This window comes from Bos grunniens, chromosome 18 (genome assembly GCF_055505025.1).
Source record: "Bos grunniens cultivar Pamir isolate PY7600 chromosome 18, Bosgru_T2T1.0, whole genome shotgun sequence".
NCBI classification, from domain to species: Eukaryota; Metazoa; Chordata; class Mammalia; order Artiodactyla; family Bovidae; genus Bos; species Bos grunniens.
In genome coordinates this window covers 26,223,193-26,242,548 of record NC_141182.1, presented here as the reverse complement: position 1 = coordinate 26,242,548, position 19,356 = coordinate 26,223,193, and the positions used below count along the sequence as shown (strand labels likewise).

The window sequence follows — 19,356 nt, the reverse complement described above, 5'->3', positions numbered from 1 at the left end:
AAAGATGGGGGGTGGGGGCAGTGCATAAGACATTGGGGGGTCTTGGGACTCACCTCTGCGATCTCCACTTTCCTCTCCCACATCCTGATGGTCTTCTCCAGGTCCCCGTTGCGGATCTTCTCCCGGATGTATATCATCACCTGTGGAGCTCGGAACTCAGACAGCTGCTTCCGGAGCTGCTTGTTCAGAGCCAGGGCCTTGGCCCGGTCCTGGGTGGGGGAAGGGACCAATTAGACTGTGGGGCTCCCTTGGCAGTTCCAGCCTCCTGGGACTTACTGGCCCTGGCAACTCCCCCTACTTTCAATGTCCTTCTAAAAATGTTTACATTTTCAAAGGAGTGGGTGAAATCACAAGATTCTGACTCTTTACAGACCCTGACATGTTTGTCCAGTTCAGAAACACTAAGTGCAGTCTACACAGTCTTTCTTCCTCCCTTCCTTTTTTCCTTCTTCCTTTCCTTCTTTTATTAAGGAATGTGCTTTACTTTTGATTGCTTAGGGGCTTTTTTTTTTTTTTGCAAAATATACATAACATACTATTGCCCGTTTTAACCATTTTTAAATGTACAGCTCTGTGGCATTCAGTATATTCGAATTGTTTTGCAGCCTTCATCACAATCTGTCTGCAGAAGGTTTTCATTTTCCCCAACGAATCTCGGTATCTATTAAACACTTAACTTCCCATACCCTTCCCCAACAGGCCCTGACAACTACCATTCTATTTTATGTCTCTATGAATGAAAAAAAAATTTTTTTTGGTCTCACTGTGTGGCTTAAGTGAGCTTAGTTCCTTCGACTGCTAGGGGATTCCTTCCCCCATTCTCTATGAATCTGACTACTCTAGATATAAGTGGAATCATACAATAGTTGCTCCTGCATGACTGTCTAATTTCACTTAGCGTAAATGTCTTCAGAGTTCATCCATTTTGTAGTGTGTCAAAATTTTTTCCTTTCTAAGGATGAGTAAAATTCTGTTACGTGTATGTACAGCTCATTTTGGTTATTTATCCATCTGTCAATGAACACTTGAATTGCTTCTATGTTTCGGCTATTGTAAATAATGCTACTACAAACCTGGGTGAACAAATACCTGTTGTTCAAGTTCCTGCTTCCAAATTATTTGGGGTATATACCTCGAAGACAACTTGCTGGATCATATGGTCATTCAGTTTTTTTGAGGAATCTGTCTTTTTAAATTTTATTTTTTTAAATTATTATATAGTAAAATTAACTAGTCCTTTTCTTGAGTGGATTTTGAATTAGCATTGTCCTTTTAACAATTGTTTTGAATAGGCAACACATTCAATCCAAATGGTATAAAAATACAATATTGTGAAGTTAAAAAATAAAATAAAATAAAAAATAATTGCTGCTACACAGTGGAATTTTACCTAATAGATTCTGTATTCCTGGGGTCATTCACCAGCATATAAAATATATTCAGAAAATATGATTTGAAAAGAAAAATGAACTGATCACTAAAAAAAAAAAAATGTACACAATGACAAGCTCCCATCCTACCCCTTGTCCCCAGCCACACAGGTCCCCTTCCAAGAAGCATATACTGCTTTTAGGTTTCCTGTATCCTTCAAGAAATCTCTCAGTTCAGTTCAGTCGCTCAGTCGTGTCCGAATCTTTGCAACCCCATGGACTGCAGTACACCAGGCTTCCCCGTCCATCATCAACTCCCAGAGCTTCCTCAAACTCATGTCCATTGAGTCAGTGATGCCATCCAACCATCTCATCCTCTGTCATCCCCTTCTCCCGCCTTCAATCTTTCCCAGCATCAGGGTCTTTTCAAATGAGTCAGTTCTTCACATCAGGTGGCCAAAGTATTGGAGTTTCAGCTTCAACATCAGTCCTTCCATTGAACACTCAGGACTGATATCCTTTAGGATGGACTGGTTGGATCTCCTTGCAGTTCAAAGGACCCTTAAGAGCCTTCTCCAACACCACAGTTCAAAAGCATCAATTCTTCTGTGCTCAGCTTTCTTTACAGGCCAACTCTCACATTCATACATGACCACTGGAAAAACCATACCCTTGACTAAATGGACCTTTATCGGCAAAGTAATGTCTCTGCTTTTTAATATGCTGTCTATGTTGGTCATAGCTTTTCTTCCAAGGAGCAAGCATCTTTTAATTTCATGGCTGCAGTCACCATCTGCAGTGATTTTTAAGTGCCCCAACCCTCAAAAAAAGTCTGTCACCGTTTCCATTGTTTCCCTGTCTATTTGCCATGAAGTGATGGGACCAGATGCCATGATTTTAGTTTTCTGAATATTGAGTTTTAAGCCAACTTTTTCACTCTCCTCTTTCACTTTCATCAAGAGGCTCTTTAGTTTTTCTTCGCTTTCTGCCATAAGGGTGGTTTCATCTGCATATCTGAGGTTGTTGATATTTCTCCTGGCAATCTTGATATGTTTGCATGGATAGAAATCTCTATATTTTACCTTTTTTGACCCAAAGAGTAGCCAATTCTATTCACTTTTTAAAAATATAATAACAGGAAGATTATTAATGAAGGGGTATAAATCATTGTTTAGAAGTATAATAAAGCCTGCAGTTTATCAAGCACCTTCACATACACAACTCCTTTCAGTTCTCAGTGATCCCAGGAGGTAGGAAGGAATCACTAACTGAGACTCAGAAACATTAAGTGATTTGCACAGAAATCTCACAAATTTTATCACTCTCAAACACCTGCTACCAAATTCCAGATTTTCTCAATGTTAAAGTAGATGGTTGTGAATATCTGCTTTGAGCCTCAGTTTCCTCATCTAGAAAACAAGACTAGTCAGATAACCTACATAATGGTTATGAGAATCCAATGAAACTCTTAAGTGGCTGTCAGCTCTTAGCATAGGGTATGGTACACAGTCAGTTCAGTTCAGTTCAGTCGCTCAGTCGTGTCAGACTCTTTGTGACCCCATGAATTGCAGCACGCCAGGCCTCCCTGTCCATCACCAACTCCCGGAGTTAATTCAAACTCAGATCCATCGAGTCGGTGATGCCATCCAGCCATCTCATCCTCTGTCCTCCCCTTCTTCTCCTGCCCCCAATCCCTCCCAGCACCAGTCTTTTCCAATGAATCAACTCTTCGCATGAGGTAGCCAAAGTACTGGAGTTTCAGCTTTAGCATCATTCCTTCCAAAGAACACCCAGGACTGATCTCCTTTAGAATGTTCTGGTTGGATCTCCTTGCAGTCCAAGGGACTCTCAAGAGTCTTCTCCAACACTATCGAGTTCAAAAGCATCAATTCTTTGGTGCTCAGCCTTCTCCACAGTCCAACTCTCACATCCATACATGACTACTGGAAAAACCATAGCCTTGACTAGATGGACCTTTGTTGGCAAAGTAATGTCTCTGCTTTTGAATATGCTATCTAGGTTGGTCATAACTTTCCTTCCAAGGAGTAAGTGTCTTTTAATTTCATGGCTGCAATCACCATCTGCAGTGATTTTGGAGCCCCCAAAAATAAAGTCTGACACTGTTTCCACTGTTTCCCCATCTATTTGCCATGAAGTGATGGGATCAGATGCCATGATCTTCGTTTTCTGAATGTTGAGCTTTAAGCCAACTTTTTCAACTCTGCTCTTTTCACTTTCACTTTCTGCCCTCAGTAAATTTTAAGAATAATGATCATACAAAGTTGTATCAATTCAATACACCTTCAGCAATATAAACATGTCTGCACACCGATGAGGACCAGAAAGAGGAAGGAATAACGAAAATGTATGCTGCATGAGTAAGGCAAGAGCCAAAGGACCCCTTCCCTTTTTGGAATTAATTTGGTTTTAGTACAATAAGTAGAAATCTGGGGGGAAACAAAATTAGAACACACAAAATTCTCCTAAAAGGAATTGGAATCTCTTGGGGAGCCTCATACTAAATCTGGGATCACTGGGATACTTTGAAATAATAAACTCAGCAAATGCACCCCCTGGAGACATTTTGCGGTGTGGGGAACCGGCCAGTGGACGGTATTGTTTCACCTGCCCTAGGGACCAAGCAGGTCTTTATTGGCCTCAATAATATACTGGGCTTCCCCAGTAGCTCAACTGGTAAAAGAACCCACCTGCAATGCAGAAGATCCTGGTTCGATTCTTGTGTCGGGAAGTTCTCCAGGAGAAGGGATAGGCTACCCACTCCAGTATCCTTAGGCTTGCCTGATGGCTCAGACGGTAAAGAATCTGCCTGCAATGGGGGAGACCTGGGTTCGACCCCTGGGATGGAAAAATCCCCTGGAGGAGGGCATGGCAACCCACTCTAGAATTCTTGCCTGGAGAATCACATGGACAGAGGAGCCTGGCGGGCTACAGTCCATGGCATTGCAAAGAGTCAGACACAACTGAATGACTAAGCACAGACCAGCAATAATATACTAGTGCTTGTTGATCAGTCTTTCTTAAAGATTACTCCTTTTCTTTTCTCCTCCATCTTAAAACTGAGACTCAGAAGCTTCTCAAGCAAATCTCCAGGTAGTTGGTAAATAGATTCAAATCTGCTCCCCATGAACAGCAACATTCCAGGGGAGACACTCTGAGGTGAAGAAGTTGATCTAGCATGAAGCTGGTCTCCAGCAGGGTATATAGTCTCAACTCTGCCGGCTTTTATCTCTAAGAGATTTCTTCAAAGCATCAGCTTAGATCTCTCCTAGATCATAGGAGAGGCAATTCTGCTGCTCATTTCCACACTTGTTTCTCTCCCAGTAGGGAAGCTGGGAGGTACAATCTCTGTACAAGATAATCTCTGGCACCGTCACATTTGAGAAGCTGAAGAAGCCATGAAGTCACCATCACCCATTCCAAAATCCCAAACCTTAGTGGTGGTTTTGTAGGACAGGAAGAAAGAGGACTGGATCTTCCAGTTCTGAGAGTTCCTTATCCTAGACACCTTTGCTGAGCTTTTCGAGTGGGGCCCCAACAAGGGTCCTCCTGCCTGGGGTTGTTGGAGCCAAGAGAATGAGAATGCATTCACTTCAAAAGCAAAGGAAGGTTTTCTTCTTTGATTAAACAAGTGAGATTTAGGAGCACCCACTCCAGAGTGTACCGCTCCCAACAGGCTGCTTTATGGGGATCTCTATTCACTTTTATTTATCCAACTTTTTTCTCCCCCTCAACAAATCTTGAAGAATCTTCTGTATCAGCACATAAAGAATTTACTCTTTTTAAACAGCTGCATAATTTTCCATTGTATGGATGCACCATAATTTAACAAGTCCCCACCCACAGTCACTTAGCTTCTCCATCTCTTGTTACAACAAACAGTGCTGTTTTTACAAATCTTCGGGGTATACGTCATTTTGTAAAAATGCAAATATATCAGTAGGATAAGCTACTGAAAGTGAAATTGCTTATTCTACGGCAGTGGTTCTCAACCAGAAGCTATCTGCCCACAGGAGACATTTGGCGATGCCTGGAGACACTTTTGCTTGTCATAGTTAGGGGAGTGCTACTGGCATCTAGTAGGCTGAGGTCAGGGATGCTACTGAATACCTTACCATGCCCAGGACAGACCCCACAACAAAGAAGTATCTGACCCAAAATGTCGGTAGTGTCTAGGTTGAGAAACTCTGTCCTAAGCATGTGAGTGTACACAATTTATGGTGCTAACTTGCCTTCTGTTATAATGATCAAGCCAATATACTTCTGCAGCAGTGTTTGAGACTGCCTGTTTTCCCTGTTGTCTCAACACAATCTTACTATTTCATCTTTGTTAGTTTAATAGAGGAAAAATGGTACCTCATTATAGTTTTACTTTTTCTGACCTTTATGGATGAAGAGGAACATTTTTAATATGTTTGAGATTTTTTAGCTTTTTGTAAACTGTTTAAATCTTTGGCCTATTTTTCCTACTTTTTGTGAGATTTTTCCTATTAATTTCTAAAATGCATTTATGTTTTAAGAAAATTTGCTCCTTGTGATCTTAGATACAACATTTTCCCAGTTACTTATCTTTTGGCCTTACTTATGATGGTTTTTATCATGCAGAAAAATTTTTATTTTTATATAGTTGACTTTATTGATTTCATGGTTTATGGGCTTTACATTTTAAATGTCTTCCCCATTCCATGATCATAATAAAAATGTTCCCACTATATAAATTTAGGACTTTAATGGCTTTATTATTTACATTTAAATTAATGATATGACTGGATTAATTTCACCATTACATATAAGTTCCAAGTTAATTGTTACTAACTGAATAATCTGTTGTCTTTTATTACAATGTCACTTTTATCATAAACTAAATGCATCAATATTAATGCATACTTATATCAATTGGCTTATATTTTTTCTTTGATCTTCTAGTCAATTCATGGTCTTTTTTCTTTATGGTCCTGTTTTAAATACTGTAACCTCATGACATGTCTCAGTATCTGGTAGGGCTAGTGTCCTCCTTATTAAGAATTTTAATTTTCTTATTTTTCCAAAAGAATTTTTGAGTCAGTTTATTTAAATCTTTCAAAAACTTTTGTTATTTTAATTGGAATACTGTTATTTCACAGATCAACTTAAATAGAACTAATGTTCTTATGATGCTGACTCTTCCTAACCAAGTATGTTATTTTGATTCCTTGCTTCACAAAACAATCACCATCTTCCGACACTGGCATCACCTGGGAACTGGGTGAAAATGCAGAGTCTCAGGCCATCTATCCAATTGGAATCTGCTTGTAACAAGATCCCCAGTTATTGATTGTCTTCTTCTGGTTTGAGAAGTGCTATTTTAATTCAGTTTAAGGCAACCTAATAAAATTAATTTTTTATTAACTTGTTTTCAGAATGCAGTAAAAATTTGTCGGGAAGTGTACAGTGCATACCTACTATCTGTTTAGCATGACACATGACTGTGTGGGGAGACCTAAAAGTATATTCAGAACCATCAGTGGACACTCTTGTGAGGATGATGATTAGAGAATACCAGAGATGAATATAATGAAGTAAGAACTAAAGCATTAAGTACTAGCTATGAGGGGTATGTTCAGAAAAGCAGGAACTGCAATCTCACCCAGCACCCCGCTTGAAGAGCAGGGTGAAACTACAGGAAAGGCAGGCCACTGTTCCCATGCCCAGCTCCAGGGCAGTGGTGCAGGGGAGAGGCTGTAAAACAAAGAGCTCCGGAATGTGGCCTAAGAAATGAACTTTACTTGGAACAGTGTGGGGAGATCATGCCTAAGGACTTTGTGGGAAACAGTGGAGGTCTTTGGGGCGAGTGGTTAAGATCAATCTGATAGTTCCATAGAAGTAGCAACAAGCAAAAAGTAGATCAGTTAGATCTTTAACTTAACCAGAGAAAGAGACAATTAAGAAGAGCCTTCCTGAGAGCCTCTTGGACTCAAGGAGATCAAGTCTGTTATTCCTAGAGGAATCCAACCATGAATATTCATTGGAAGGACTGATGCTGAAGCTCCAATAATTTGGCCACCTGATACGAAGAGCTGATTTATTGGAAAAGACCCTGATGCTGAGAAAGATTGAGAGCAGGAGGAGAAGGGGGTGACAGAGGATGAGATGGTTGGATGGCATCACTGACTCAATGAACATGAGTTTGAGCAAACTCCAGGAGATAGTAAAGGACAGGGAAGCTTGGCATGCTGCAGCGCATGGGGTTGCAAAGAGTTGAAACAACAAATATGGGGTTAGAGCAAGCCTCAATGACTGGCAATGCTTTACCCCTGTGATCGAGCCTGATGTTAATTAGATCAAGAATGTGGAGCAATTAATGTCTCAGGGTGTTAAGGCAGTAGAGCCATCAGCTAGTAATGAATGGAGGCTAACAGCTACGTGTGGTACCAATAGAGGCAGACCAGCGAGAGGTTTAGCTGGAAGATGGAAGAGTCAAAGAGAACTCAGCTGAAATCACCCTGGTTGTCAGGGAGATAGAATCCATGAGCTGTACCCTCTGAGGAGCCACATCAGAGGCTACTAACAGCAGGAGAGGGAGACTTTACCCAATAGTGCAGCCAAATCACTAAACAACAAGCAAAAATAATAACAAGACCAAGATATTGTTGCTAAAATATATTATCTAAAATGTCCAGTTTGCAAGAAAAAGTATGAGATAGGAAAGAAACAAGGACATGTGATCCACACAGGGATAAAAAGAGGCAACATAAACTGCTTTTCAGAGAATCCAGAAGAAGGGCTTGGCAAAGTCTTCAAAGCAGCTATCATGAAGATGATAAAGAAACTCAAGGAGGGAACTTCCCTGGTGGTACAGAGGATAAGATTCCTCCTGCCAATGCAGGGGACAGGGGGTTGATCCCTGGTCTGGGAAGATTCCATATGCTAAGTGGCAACTAAGCTCATGTACCACAACTACTGAGCCTGTGCTCTAGAGTCCATAAGCAGCAACTACTGAGCCCACATTCTCAAGCTACTGAAGCCCATGGACCTAGAGCCTATGCTCTGTAACAAGAGAAGCCATTGCAATTAGAAATCCTTGAAGAGTAACCCATGCTCGCCACAACCAGAGAAAGCCCATGCAGCAACAAAGATCCAGTGCAGCCAAAAATAAATTAAATAAATAAATCTAAAAAAAAAAAAAAACTGGGCAAAGGTCTTGAATAGACATTTTTCCAAGAAAGACAGACCTGTAGCCAAAAAGCATATGAAAAGATGCTCAATGTCGTTAGTCATAAAGAAATTCAAATCAATACCACTTCCCACCTATTGCAAAGCATTGAAGAAAACACCTGAAAACAACAAGTGTTGGTGAAGATGTACAGAAATTGGAACCCTCACACATACATTTTTGATGGGAATGTAAAATGGAGCAGCCGGTTTGCAAAACAGCTTGGCAGTTTCTGTAAATGTTAAACATAGAGGTACTATATATATAGGGCTTCCCTGGTGGCTCAGTGGTAAAGAATATGTCTGCAAAGCAGCATGTGGGCATGCTAAGTCTCTCCAATTGTGTCCGACTCTTTGTGACCCAATGGACTCACCAGGTTCCTCTGTCCATGGGATTCTCCAAGCAAGAATACTGGAGTGGGTTGTCATGCCCTCCACCAGGGGATCTTCCCAACCCAAGGACCAAACCCACGCCTCTTACATCTCCTGCATTGGCAAGCAGGTTGTTTACCACTAGAGCCACCTGGGAAGACCCTATGCTGCTGCTGCTGCTAAGTTGCTTCAGTCGTGTCTGACTTGTAGAGACCCCATGGACTGCAGCCTACCAGGCTCCTCCATCCATAGGATTTTCTAGGCAAGAGTACTGGAGTGGCTTGCCATTGCCTTCTCCGGAAGACCCTATGAGAAAAGGCCAATTCACAGAGACACGAAGCTGATTAGTAGTCACCTGTGGCTACCTAACAGAAGCAGAAGATATTAAGAAGAGATGGCAAGAATACACAGAACTGTACAAAAAAGATCTTCATGACCCAGATAATCACGATGGTGTGATCACTCACCTAGAGCCATACATCCTGGAATGTGAAGTCAAGTGGACCTTAGGAAGCATCACTACAAACAAAGCTAGTGGCGGTGATGGAATTCCAGTTGAGCTATTTCAAATCCTAAAAGGTGATGCTGTGAAAGTGCTGCACTCAATATGCCAGCAAATTTGGAAAACTCAGCAGTGGCCATGGCACTGGAAAAGGTCAGTTTTCAGTCCAATCCCAAAGAAAAGCAATGCCAAAGAATGCTCAAACTACCGCACAATTGCACTCATCTCACACACTAGCTGGAGAAGGAAATGGCAACACACTCCAGTATTCTTGCCTGGAGAATCCCAGAGATGGAGGAGCCTGGTGCGCTTCCATCTAAGGGGTCACACAGATTCGCACACTACTGAAGTGACTTAGCAGCAGCAGCAGCACACGCTAGCAAAGTAATGCTCAAAATTCTCCAAGCCAGGCTTCAGCAATACATGAACTGTGAACTTCCAGATTTCAAGCTAGTTTTTAAAAACGGGAGAGGAACCAGAGATCAAATTGCCAACATCCATTGGATCATCGAAAAAGTAAGAGAATTCCAGAAAAACATCTATTTCTGCTTTATAGATTATGCCAAAGCCTTTGACTGTGTGGATCACAATAAACTGTGGAAAATTCTGAAAGAGATGGGAATACCAGACCACCTGACCTGCCTCCTGAGAAATCTATATGCAGGCCAGGAAGCAACAGTTAGAACTGGACATGGAACAACGGACTGGTTCCAAATCAGGAAAGGAGTATGTCAAGGCTGTATATTGTCACCCTGCTTATTTAACTTATATGCAGAGTACATCATGAGAAATGCTGGGCTGGATGAAGTACAAGCTGGAATCAAGATTGCCGGGAGAAATATCAATAACCTCAGATATGCAGATGACACCACCCTTATGGCAGAAAGTGAAGAACTAAAGAGCCTCTTGATGAAAGTGAAAGTGGAGAGTGAAAAAGCTGGCTTAAAGCTCAACATTCAGAAAACTAAGATCATGGCATCTGGTCCCATCACTTCATGGCAAATAGATGAGGAAACAGTGGCTGACTTTATTTTGGGGGGCTCCAAAATCATTGCAGGTAGTGACTGCAGTCACAAAATTAAAAGACACTTACTCCTTGGAAGGAAAGTTATGACCAACCTAGATAGCATATTCAAAAGCAGAGACAGTACTTTGCCAACAAAGGTCCGTCTAGTCAAGGCTATGGTTTTTCCAGTAGTCATGTATAGATGTGAGAGTTGGACTATAAAGAAAGCTGAGCACTGAAGAATTGATGCTTTTGAACTGTGGTGTTAGAGAAGACTCTTGAGAGTCCCTTGGACTGCAAGGAGATCCAACCATTCCATCCTAAAGGAGATCAGTCCTGGGTGTTCATTGGAAGGACTGATGTTGAAGCTGAAACTCCAATACTTTGGCCACCTGATGCAAAAAGCTGACTCATTTGAAAAGACCCTGATGCTGGGAAAGATTGAGGGCAGGCAGAGAAGGGGATGACAGAGGATGAGATGGTTAGATGGCATCACTGACTCAATGGACATGAGTTTGGGTAGACTCCGGGATTTGGTGATAGACGGGGAGCCCTGGCATGCTGCAGTCCATAGAGTCACAAAGAGTCAGACACGACTGAGCAACTAAAGTGAGTGAGTGAGTGGTTGGCGGGTGGGAATGAGGTGAGGTAAAATGAAGGACATCTAGTGGATCCGGGGTTTCTTTCTGAGGTGATGAAAATGTTCTAAAATATTCAAGCTGATGGTTATGCAAGTCTGGGAATATACTATAAGCCACTCGAATCTACACTTTAAATTGATACATTATTTGATACATGAATTAAATCCCAATTAAGCTGTTTTTTTAAAAGTTAAGAAAATGAAAATATACTAAGTAGTTAATGCCAGGCTTTTAAAGATTGATCTCACATATTACTTGTCATCTAAGAAGTATCAACCCAAACAAAGAAGGACCACAGGAATTCCACATAGAGAGAACACCCAGATCTTTGCTTTGACTTTGTTACAGGCCACTCTGTACTGAGACCAGCTTTTTTTTTTTTTTGCAAAGGTTTTGGGCTCTCCACCAAGAATACGATGCGGATGCCATGGCAAAACTGAGTCAGATACAGTAATCCTGTGGCTTCAGGACTGTTGTAGGCAGTGTCAGGGACACTTCAGACTCATTTGAGACAATGATAGTAATAACTGAACAGGTGGATGGTTGTAAGAGGTTCACAAAGCACCCTGTCTGATCATCGCAACAAAGGCTGTGACATCTTTTGCCTGGATGCGGAAACTGAGTTCTGTCTACTTCAAAGGCTTATTCAAGGCTAAAGACTGGCAACACCAAACTTGATGCCAGGCTTTCAGAATACAAGTCCAGGGCTCATTGTCCCCCATCTTCACCCCCAAAGTCCCTTTTGAGAATCCCAGGTGCATTTAGGTTGTGGGAATTCACCTCTATGTGCTCAGCAAAATACTGAGAGCACTCAACCCCCATGCAGATGGAGGGAGCTCAGATGTTCGCATGGTGACCACAGGCCCTAGAGTGCACTGGGACAGAGGTCACAAGTCTACCATCTGAGCAGCCATCGTACCAAGTGAGAGTTCCACGTCTAAAAAGCTTTCTCTCCTTTGCATAGAACGTTATCATTTGCTGTGTGTTCTTTTTCTTATATTGGTTACATTATTACTTGCATTGTACATTTTTTTGCCAGATTGAATACACTATACTTTGAATTTGGTACCTTATGAATCACTTAAGGAAGGAATTCTCAAGGGTGATTTGGACTCTGTGGTTTCTAGATGATTTCTGACTCTAGATTCTAACCCAGCAGTAATTAAAATGCCAACACCATGGACTGGGAACTTTCTCCTCTGATGGCCCAGAACTATTTTGATTTTTCTGATCTAGGCTTTTCTAGACAAAAACCAAGGTGGCTGACTCAAAGTCCTTGTTGACAGAAGGAGAAAAACACCAGAAAGAGTTTTACCCTCGCCTACCTCCTCTGCTTGTAGGGTTTCTTTTTCAATTTTTTCAAGTAACTCTTTTCTCAGCAAGAACTCCTTGGTCAGATTGAGGGACATTTGCATGGCGTGGTGTAGCTTGCTCTGCAATATAACAACACGGGAAGTCTTGAGCAAAGATGATCACTATAGGAAAAAGAGACAGACAACTCTTTATTCAGCAGAATATCAGGACCATCCAGGAACTTGCGTCTGTCCTTCTTATGACTCCAGATTTTCAGAATCCTGGTGCCTAAGAGGCAGGGGAGGAGAGGACCTCGGGAGGCTTCCCACCTGCAAAGCACCCAGACACACCTGGACCCAAATCCCACCCCTCCGTTTACTAAGAGAACCTCTCTAGACTTGGGCTGACTGCTTTGTAGGGTTGTGGTGCTTAGTCACTCAGTCGTATCTGACTCTGTGACCCTATGGACTGTAGCCCTCCAGGCTCTTCTGTCCATGGAATTCTCCAGGCAAGAATGCTCGAGTGGGTTCCCATTTCCTTCTCTAGGGGATCTTCTCAACCCAGGGATCAAACCTGGGTCTCCTGCATTGCAGGCGGATCCTTTACTGTCTGAGCCACCAGGAAAGGCTTAACAGAGACAAATCCTGGTAAAGTGTTGAGCGCCGAGCCTGACACACGGAGAGCACATGGCATATTACCACCACCATTTGGACAAAGAGGTGGATGCTACTGTGAGCATGTGAGATCTCACATGTGAGGTCTTCCCAGACCAGGAATCAAGCCCATGTCTCCTGCAACGGCAGGCAGACTCGCTACCATGGATCCACTAGGGATGCCCCAAGGGGCTCCCTTGACTGAGACTCAATCATAAAACTCACAGAAGACAAGACACTGTGTCTGTCTCCTTCATGGCCAAACCCTCAGCACTTAGCCCTGGGCCTAGTGTGCCCAGGTTCTCATATATTTAGTAATAGAGGCAAATTATTCTACATATTTTTTTATTATTTTAGAAATATGTGTTTATTTGGTTGTGCTGAGTCTTAGATGTGGCATGCAGGATCTTTCCTCTATAGCTGCCGAGGCATGTGGGATCTAGTTCTCTGACCAGGGATCGATCCCAGGTCCCTGTATTGGGAGCAAGGAATCTTAGCTATTAGACAACCAGGGAAGTCCCATTCTACATATTTTTAATGACGTCTCACACTTGGGTGTTTGACCTTAAAATGAAAATGATCCAACCTGTTGCCCATCCATCCATAAACATACACCTGGATTTTTAGCAGTTTTTTGACAATTCTGACTGAGCACCTGCTTTGCCATTGTCCTCAGTGCTAGGGACACATCACTGACCAGTCAAGCTCTGTCCTGGTGGGCAGTCACAAAAACCTGCTTCTGAGAGGGGAAGCATCGGCCCACAGTTCCCAGTGGAGTCCCCATTCAAACCCACGTGAGGCGTGACTCTACAACTCACCAGTGCTGGGCCCTGCTTTCCCCAGGAGACCAGAGAACTGAGATACAGAAAAGTCAAACTGTGTCTCTCTCAGCTTCAGGCTGTGTCACCATAGGTCTCCTGTAGGCGTCTCCTCCCAGCTTCACCATCTGCTTGCTGTTATTCTCAACAGGCTGACAGGCACCCTAGCCCCTGGGATTCTGACCAGAATGGCTCCCATCCTGCCCACCATTGCCTGTGTTCCAGCTGCTTGGGTATCACCATCAATCTGCACTACGTGTTCTGGAGCTCAAGACCTGGGCCTGGCTGTCATATTAGTATTTTATAGCCAGTAGCTCCACTCCAAAGCCCTGACTTTTCCCCACAAGACCTGACTGGCCCTGGGCCACTTAGTTGATTCCTCAGGATCAGATCAAGGTCCAGTGTGGTGTAACCACATACCTCGCAGCTCTCCAGCTGGACACAAGAATTTCAGAATGTAAGCGTGACCTTGTCTACACACACTTTGCCAGCGGAAGGCAGTGGGTAAGGCGGGACACGCACTGGACTAGGAGCCCCAGCTCCGTCACAGCATGTGGCTTGAATCCAGCAATTATTCTCTCTCTTTCAGCCTCAGGTTTTTCATTTGTAAAAGGAAAACATTGAACAAACATAAGCCTAATATAAACACATTCGAATTCACATTTTTAAATGACACCGTGTGGACCAAATGAAGTTTGCTTGTGAGCTACCTAGGTCCATGGCCGCTGTTGCCACCAAGGCACTAGGCCAAGGGTCAGCAACCTTGTTCTGTCAAAGATTAGATGGGAAATATTTCAGGCTTTGCAGGCCAAGAGGCAAAATTGAGGACACTGTATAATTATATTAACAAGAGAAGAAAACAAACTGCCACAATTGTTTTATTGATAAAATTCAAAATGAAATAATTAAGTATAATATTTTGGGATACCGGTCTACAAATGAGAAGAATGAAATTTCTAGGGGAGAAATCAATTTTACTTAACTGGGTGTCAAAGGGAGTGTTCTCTATCAAAATCAGTTGCAAATGTTCTTCTGTAAAAACCACCCTTGTCTCCCAGGCCAGTGGGCAGGATAGATGGGCCACTGCATCAGACAGTTGCCAGTAGAGTGACCAGGCCGCCTGGTCTGCCAGGGACAGGCCATGCTCATGCCCACAGTCCCTGCTTAATTGTCAATATTGCCTCTTTCTCGCCAAAAACAGTTCTGTGTAGATAAGGAATTATTTAGTAGGTGTTTTTTTTTTTAATTTATAGCTAAGATGGTTTCCTTTGCAGAGTTTTAAGCAGGGAAGTACTTATCATTGTTCATTTGCTCAGTTGTGTCTGACTCTCTTACAATTCCATGGATTGTAGCCCACCAGGTTCCTCTGTCCATGGGATTTCCCAGGCTAGAATACTGGAGTGGTTTGCCATTTCCTTCTCCAGGGCATCTTCCCTGTTAAGACAGGGATCGAGCCCAAGTCTCCTGCATTGGCAGGCGAGTTCTTTACCACTGAGCCACCAGGGAAGCCCCAGGGAAGTGCTTATTACAGACTAAAATAAATACAGCCCTAATTGTGGCTGGTTCTTAAAACTCACAGTGCATAAAAATCATCTGGGGAGTTAAAAAAAATGTATGGCTCTCACCTCTTAATTCAATTGGTCGGGGTTGAATTAGTGTGTCTATCTTTTTTTTAAAAAAAAAAAAAAAGGCTCCTCAACTGGTTTTAACACATAGTCAGGGTTATAGAGACATTTGGGGGATTTTAGGAGATATGGCCGGAGAAGGCAATGGCAACCCACTCCAGTACTCTTGCCTGGAAAATCCCGTGGACAGAGGAACCTGGTAGGCTGCAGTCCCTGGGGTCACAAAGAGTTGGACACAACAGAAGTGACGCAGCAGCAGCAACAGCAGGAGATATGGCTTTATCGGGAGAAATCAGAGAGCAACGGGGGAGTGTAGGATGCCTAGGTTCTCGGGGGAGCGTAGGATGCCCAGGCTCTCAGTGAAGCCACAGTGATGTCCCAGAACCTCGCTGTGGCACAGGAAACCCCAGGCATGGGGGCAGGAGCTTGGACCTTACTTTGTACGCGTTAAGGATCTGCAGGGTGTTTCCAGATGCCAGCTTCATCTGGATCAGCTCTTGATTCCTTGCTTCAATCGTCTCTAAAAACTGAGCATTCTCGATCTTCAGCTGCTGGAAGTCAACGTCGTGGAGGGCCTCGCCTACCTCCTCCTTCTACAGCTCAGGAAGAAGAGTGTCACAAGTCAGAAAGACAAAAACAAACATATATTAATGCGTAAGTGTGAAATCTGAAAGAAATGATACAGAGGAGCCTATTTGCAGGGCAGGAATAGAGATGCAGATGCAGAGAAAGGACTTGTGGACACAGTGGGGGAAGGGCTAGGCGGGATGAACTGGGAGACTGGGAGCGACATGTGCTACCGTGTGTAAAACAGATAGCTAGTGGGAACCTGCAGTATAGCAAGGCAGCTCAGCTCAGTGCTCCGTGATGACCCAGAGGGGTGGGATGGGGTGAGGGGGCCCGGAGGGGTGTATGCATACGTATAGCTGATTCACTTCATTGTATAGCAGAAACGAGCTCAACTTTGTAAAGCAATTATATGCCAGTAAAAAAAACAATAATAATAAAGAATAGAACATGGCCAAAAAAGAAAAAGAAATGATGTGAGGTTGTGACTTCTGTATAGCCATACATTCAATTTCAGGTGAGCTTTTGGAAGTCAGTCATCATTCAGTCATTCTACAAACTTGGATTGGGGATCTGCTTGGTGCCAGGCATGGTGTTAGGCCCTAGGGATAGAGATCTGAGTAAATACAGTACTCCCATACTCAATGACAGTTCACAGGCAGATCACAGCATGGTGTTGTGGGACACACAGGGGCAGCACGCAAACAGAAGCCCCTCAGGCAGGCCAGGAGAGTATGCAAGGCCGGGTCAGGGAGGCTTCCCCGAGGAGGTGGTGCCTCAACAGGGCTGTGAAGGAAGAGGCCATTAAAAGTTGTTTTTAACCTGGAAAACTCAGAATAAGCAGCACATAAATGCCTTTCCTTTGGTCGCATGACATTTCTGCACTGGGGGTGTATCAGTGCATTGGGTGGCCTCCCTAGCCCTCACCCCACTTACCTGTCCCATCAGCTCTACGGCATCTCACGTCTGTGGTCACAAAAGCCAACCTCAGGACTGCTCCCCTCACCCACTTGCTATTCAAGCTGTATACCTCCTAAAAGACATCTTCTTCCCTTCCTCCCGAATAACACAACAATTTCCTTAAGCCCTAACTTGACCCATCCTCCAGCTCAAACTGTTCCCATCTTCCACACCAGAAGGCAACCCCTCCCTCCACTCAGTCTCTGGATTCTGTGGCTCCTGGTCGTGGCTTCTGTGATCTCCGTCTAGCAGTTACACATCTACGCCTTTTCTCACCATCACCTCTCCCTGTGAGCCTGTGAGGACAGGACCCTGTCAGTGTCATCTCTGGGTAGCAATGGCTTTTAGGTTCAAGGTCAGCTATCTGCTTCCTCTCTCATGCTTCTGGATGCCTGAGCTTGCATGAAGCCCAGAGAACCAGGAACTCGGTATCAGGAGGCACATTCTTGAAAACGTGGTGGGGCCATGTTCTTTCTTCCACTGAACTCAACTCTCCTTCGCTGACATCTCCACCCTGGCTCCACCCTGGGGACCCTCCCAAGTGGTGTGGTCCCTTCCCACAGCAGCCAGAGAGAGCACTTGGAGGCAGCATGGACCCCTGCTCCTTGGCCCCACGAGTCCCAGGTCCCCTGATGTGCTCTCGGTTCCCTCTCCTATGTGGATGCTAGTTTGCAGATTCCTTCAAGCGTGGAGCTCTCCGTGAGACACGGTGCTCCAGGTGGGGTTACTCAGAACGTCAGAACAGAGGGCAGAGAGACCACCCCTTTGCGAGGGGAGGGAGGTGGCATTGTGGAGTGCAGCCTAGGCCACAGCATGGCCCCCAACTGAACTGACTGTATCAGCTGCTCCACGACTAAGCCACCCAGGACCTGTGTAGGTATTTGGGGGGAATCAAAGTGAAGGAGCTCACATTTGGCCTTAGTTACCTCATGTGTTAAAGTTGCCCCCAACCTGTTGAGCCTTTGGGACCCCAAGTCAATCAACCCACAGGCCCCAGACATTAACTCTCCTGCCTGACTCTGTGTCACTGTCAGCGGCCACCTCTGATGCTATGCCATCAGTGCCTGCATTTGAGTTAATGACAGAAATACTGAGCTCAGAGAGGAGGGAACCATGTAACCACATTCCAGAGGCCTTGTGCCATGTCTGCCTTTAATCAGGAGCCTTTTGGATCAGCTGCTCAAAGACTCAGCAAAGCATACTCCGAACTGTGCCACCCAGGCCACACTCCCCAAAAGGGTCAACAAGTATGTCATGAGGGTTTTTACATATAGTTTTCTTCCTGTATTTTTGGCTGTGCTGGGTCTTTGCTGTTGTGGGGGCTTTTCTCTAGTTGAGGCGAGCAGGGGCTACTCTCTAGTTGCAGTTTGCGGGCTTCTCATTGCAGTAGCTTCTCTTATCGTGGAGCAAGGGCTCACACACGGGCTTCAGTCGTTGTGGCACCTGGGCTCAGCAGTTGCGGTTCCCGGTCTCTAGAGCACAGGCTCTGTAGTTGTGAGTTAGTTGTTCTGCGGCATATGGAATCTTAGTTACTGGACCAGGGATCAAACCTGTGTCTCTTGCTATGGCAGGTGGATTCTTTACCACTGAGCCACCAGGGAAGCCCCATGAAGGTCTTTTAAATTCAAGCCAGCTCCATTACAGATTTATCAGCATAGAAACTGTGTTAGTTTCCTGTTGCTACCGTAAAAGATGACCACAAATGCAGAGGTTTAAAACAATAGAAGTGTATTCTCTTACAGCTCATGAGGTCAGAAGTCCAAAACAGTTCTTTAAAACCAAGGAGTTGGCAGGGTGGCATTCATTCTGGAGGCTCTAGAGGTGAATCTGTTTCCTTGCCATTACCAGCTGCTACAGGCAGTCTGCATCCTTCATTCATGATCCCTTCCTTCGCTTTGATCTCTGCTTCCATTTCCACATCTTCTCTGTCTCTCACTCTCCTGCCTCCCTCTCCTAAGGACTCTTGTGATTACATTGGACCCACTCAGATACTCCAAGATATTCTCCCCATCTCAACATTCTTGATTTCATCACACCTGCAAAATCCTTATGCCACGTAAAGTAACATAGTCACAGACTCCAGGAATTAGGACATTGACATCTTTGGAATTCGGAGACATGGACATTTTTGGGAGGATGTTGTTCTACCCACTACAGTAACCTTAAAAAAAAAAAAGAAAGAAAGAAAGACAAATCCACATACCTGCCTCAATTGTAAAAGCAACTTTTTCCTCTGGACTTTGAGCGAAACATTTTTCAAACGTAATTTATCCTTCATATTATCCTTAAAAATAAAAGCAAACTTTAATCAATTGTCCTCCTTCTTCCCTATCGGCAGGT

At 43.9% G+C, this 19,356-nt stretch overlaps 1 protein-coding gene across 4 annotated transcripts in view; it reads right to left on the bottom strand.

Moving 5' to 3' along the window:
• Positions 1-19,356, bottom strand: part of CFAP263 (cilia and flagella associated protein 263) — a 32,282-nt gene that overhangs the window by 1,102 nt on the left and 11,824 nt on the right. For all 4 annotated transcript variants that reach the window (XM_086350925.1, XM_086350926.1, XM_086350923.1 and 1 more), the window contains exons 5-8: positions 19,220-19,300; positions 15,927-16,082; positions 12,426-12,533; positions 54-209 (exon numbers count right to left, since the gene is read on the bottom strand). In XM_086350925.1, the coding sequence (XP_086207051.1) occupies positions 54-209; positions 12,426-12,533; positions 15,927-16,082; positions 19,220-19,300 (501 nt within the window). The remainder of the gene's footprint in view (positions 1-53; positions 210-12,425; positions 12,534-15,926; positions 16,083-19,219; positions 19,301-19,356) is intronic.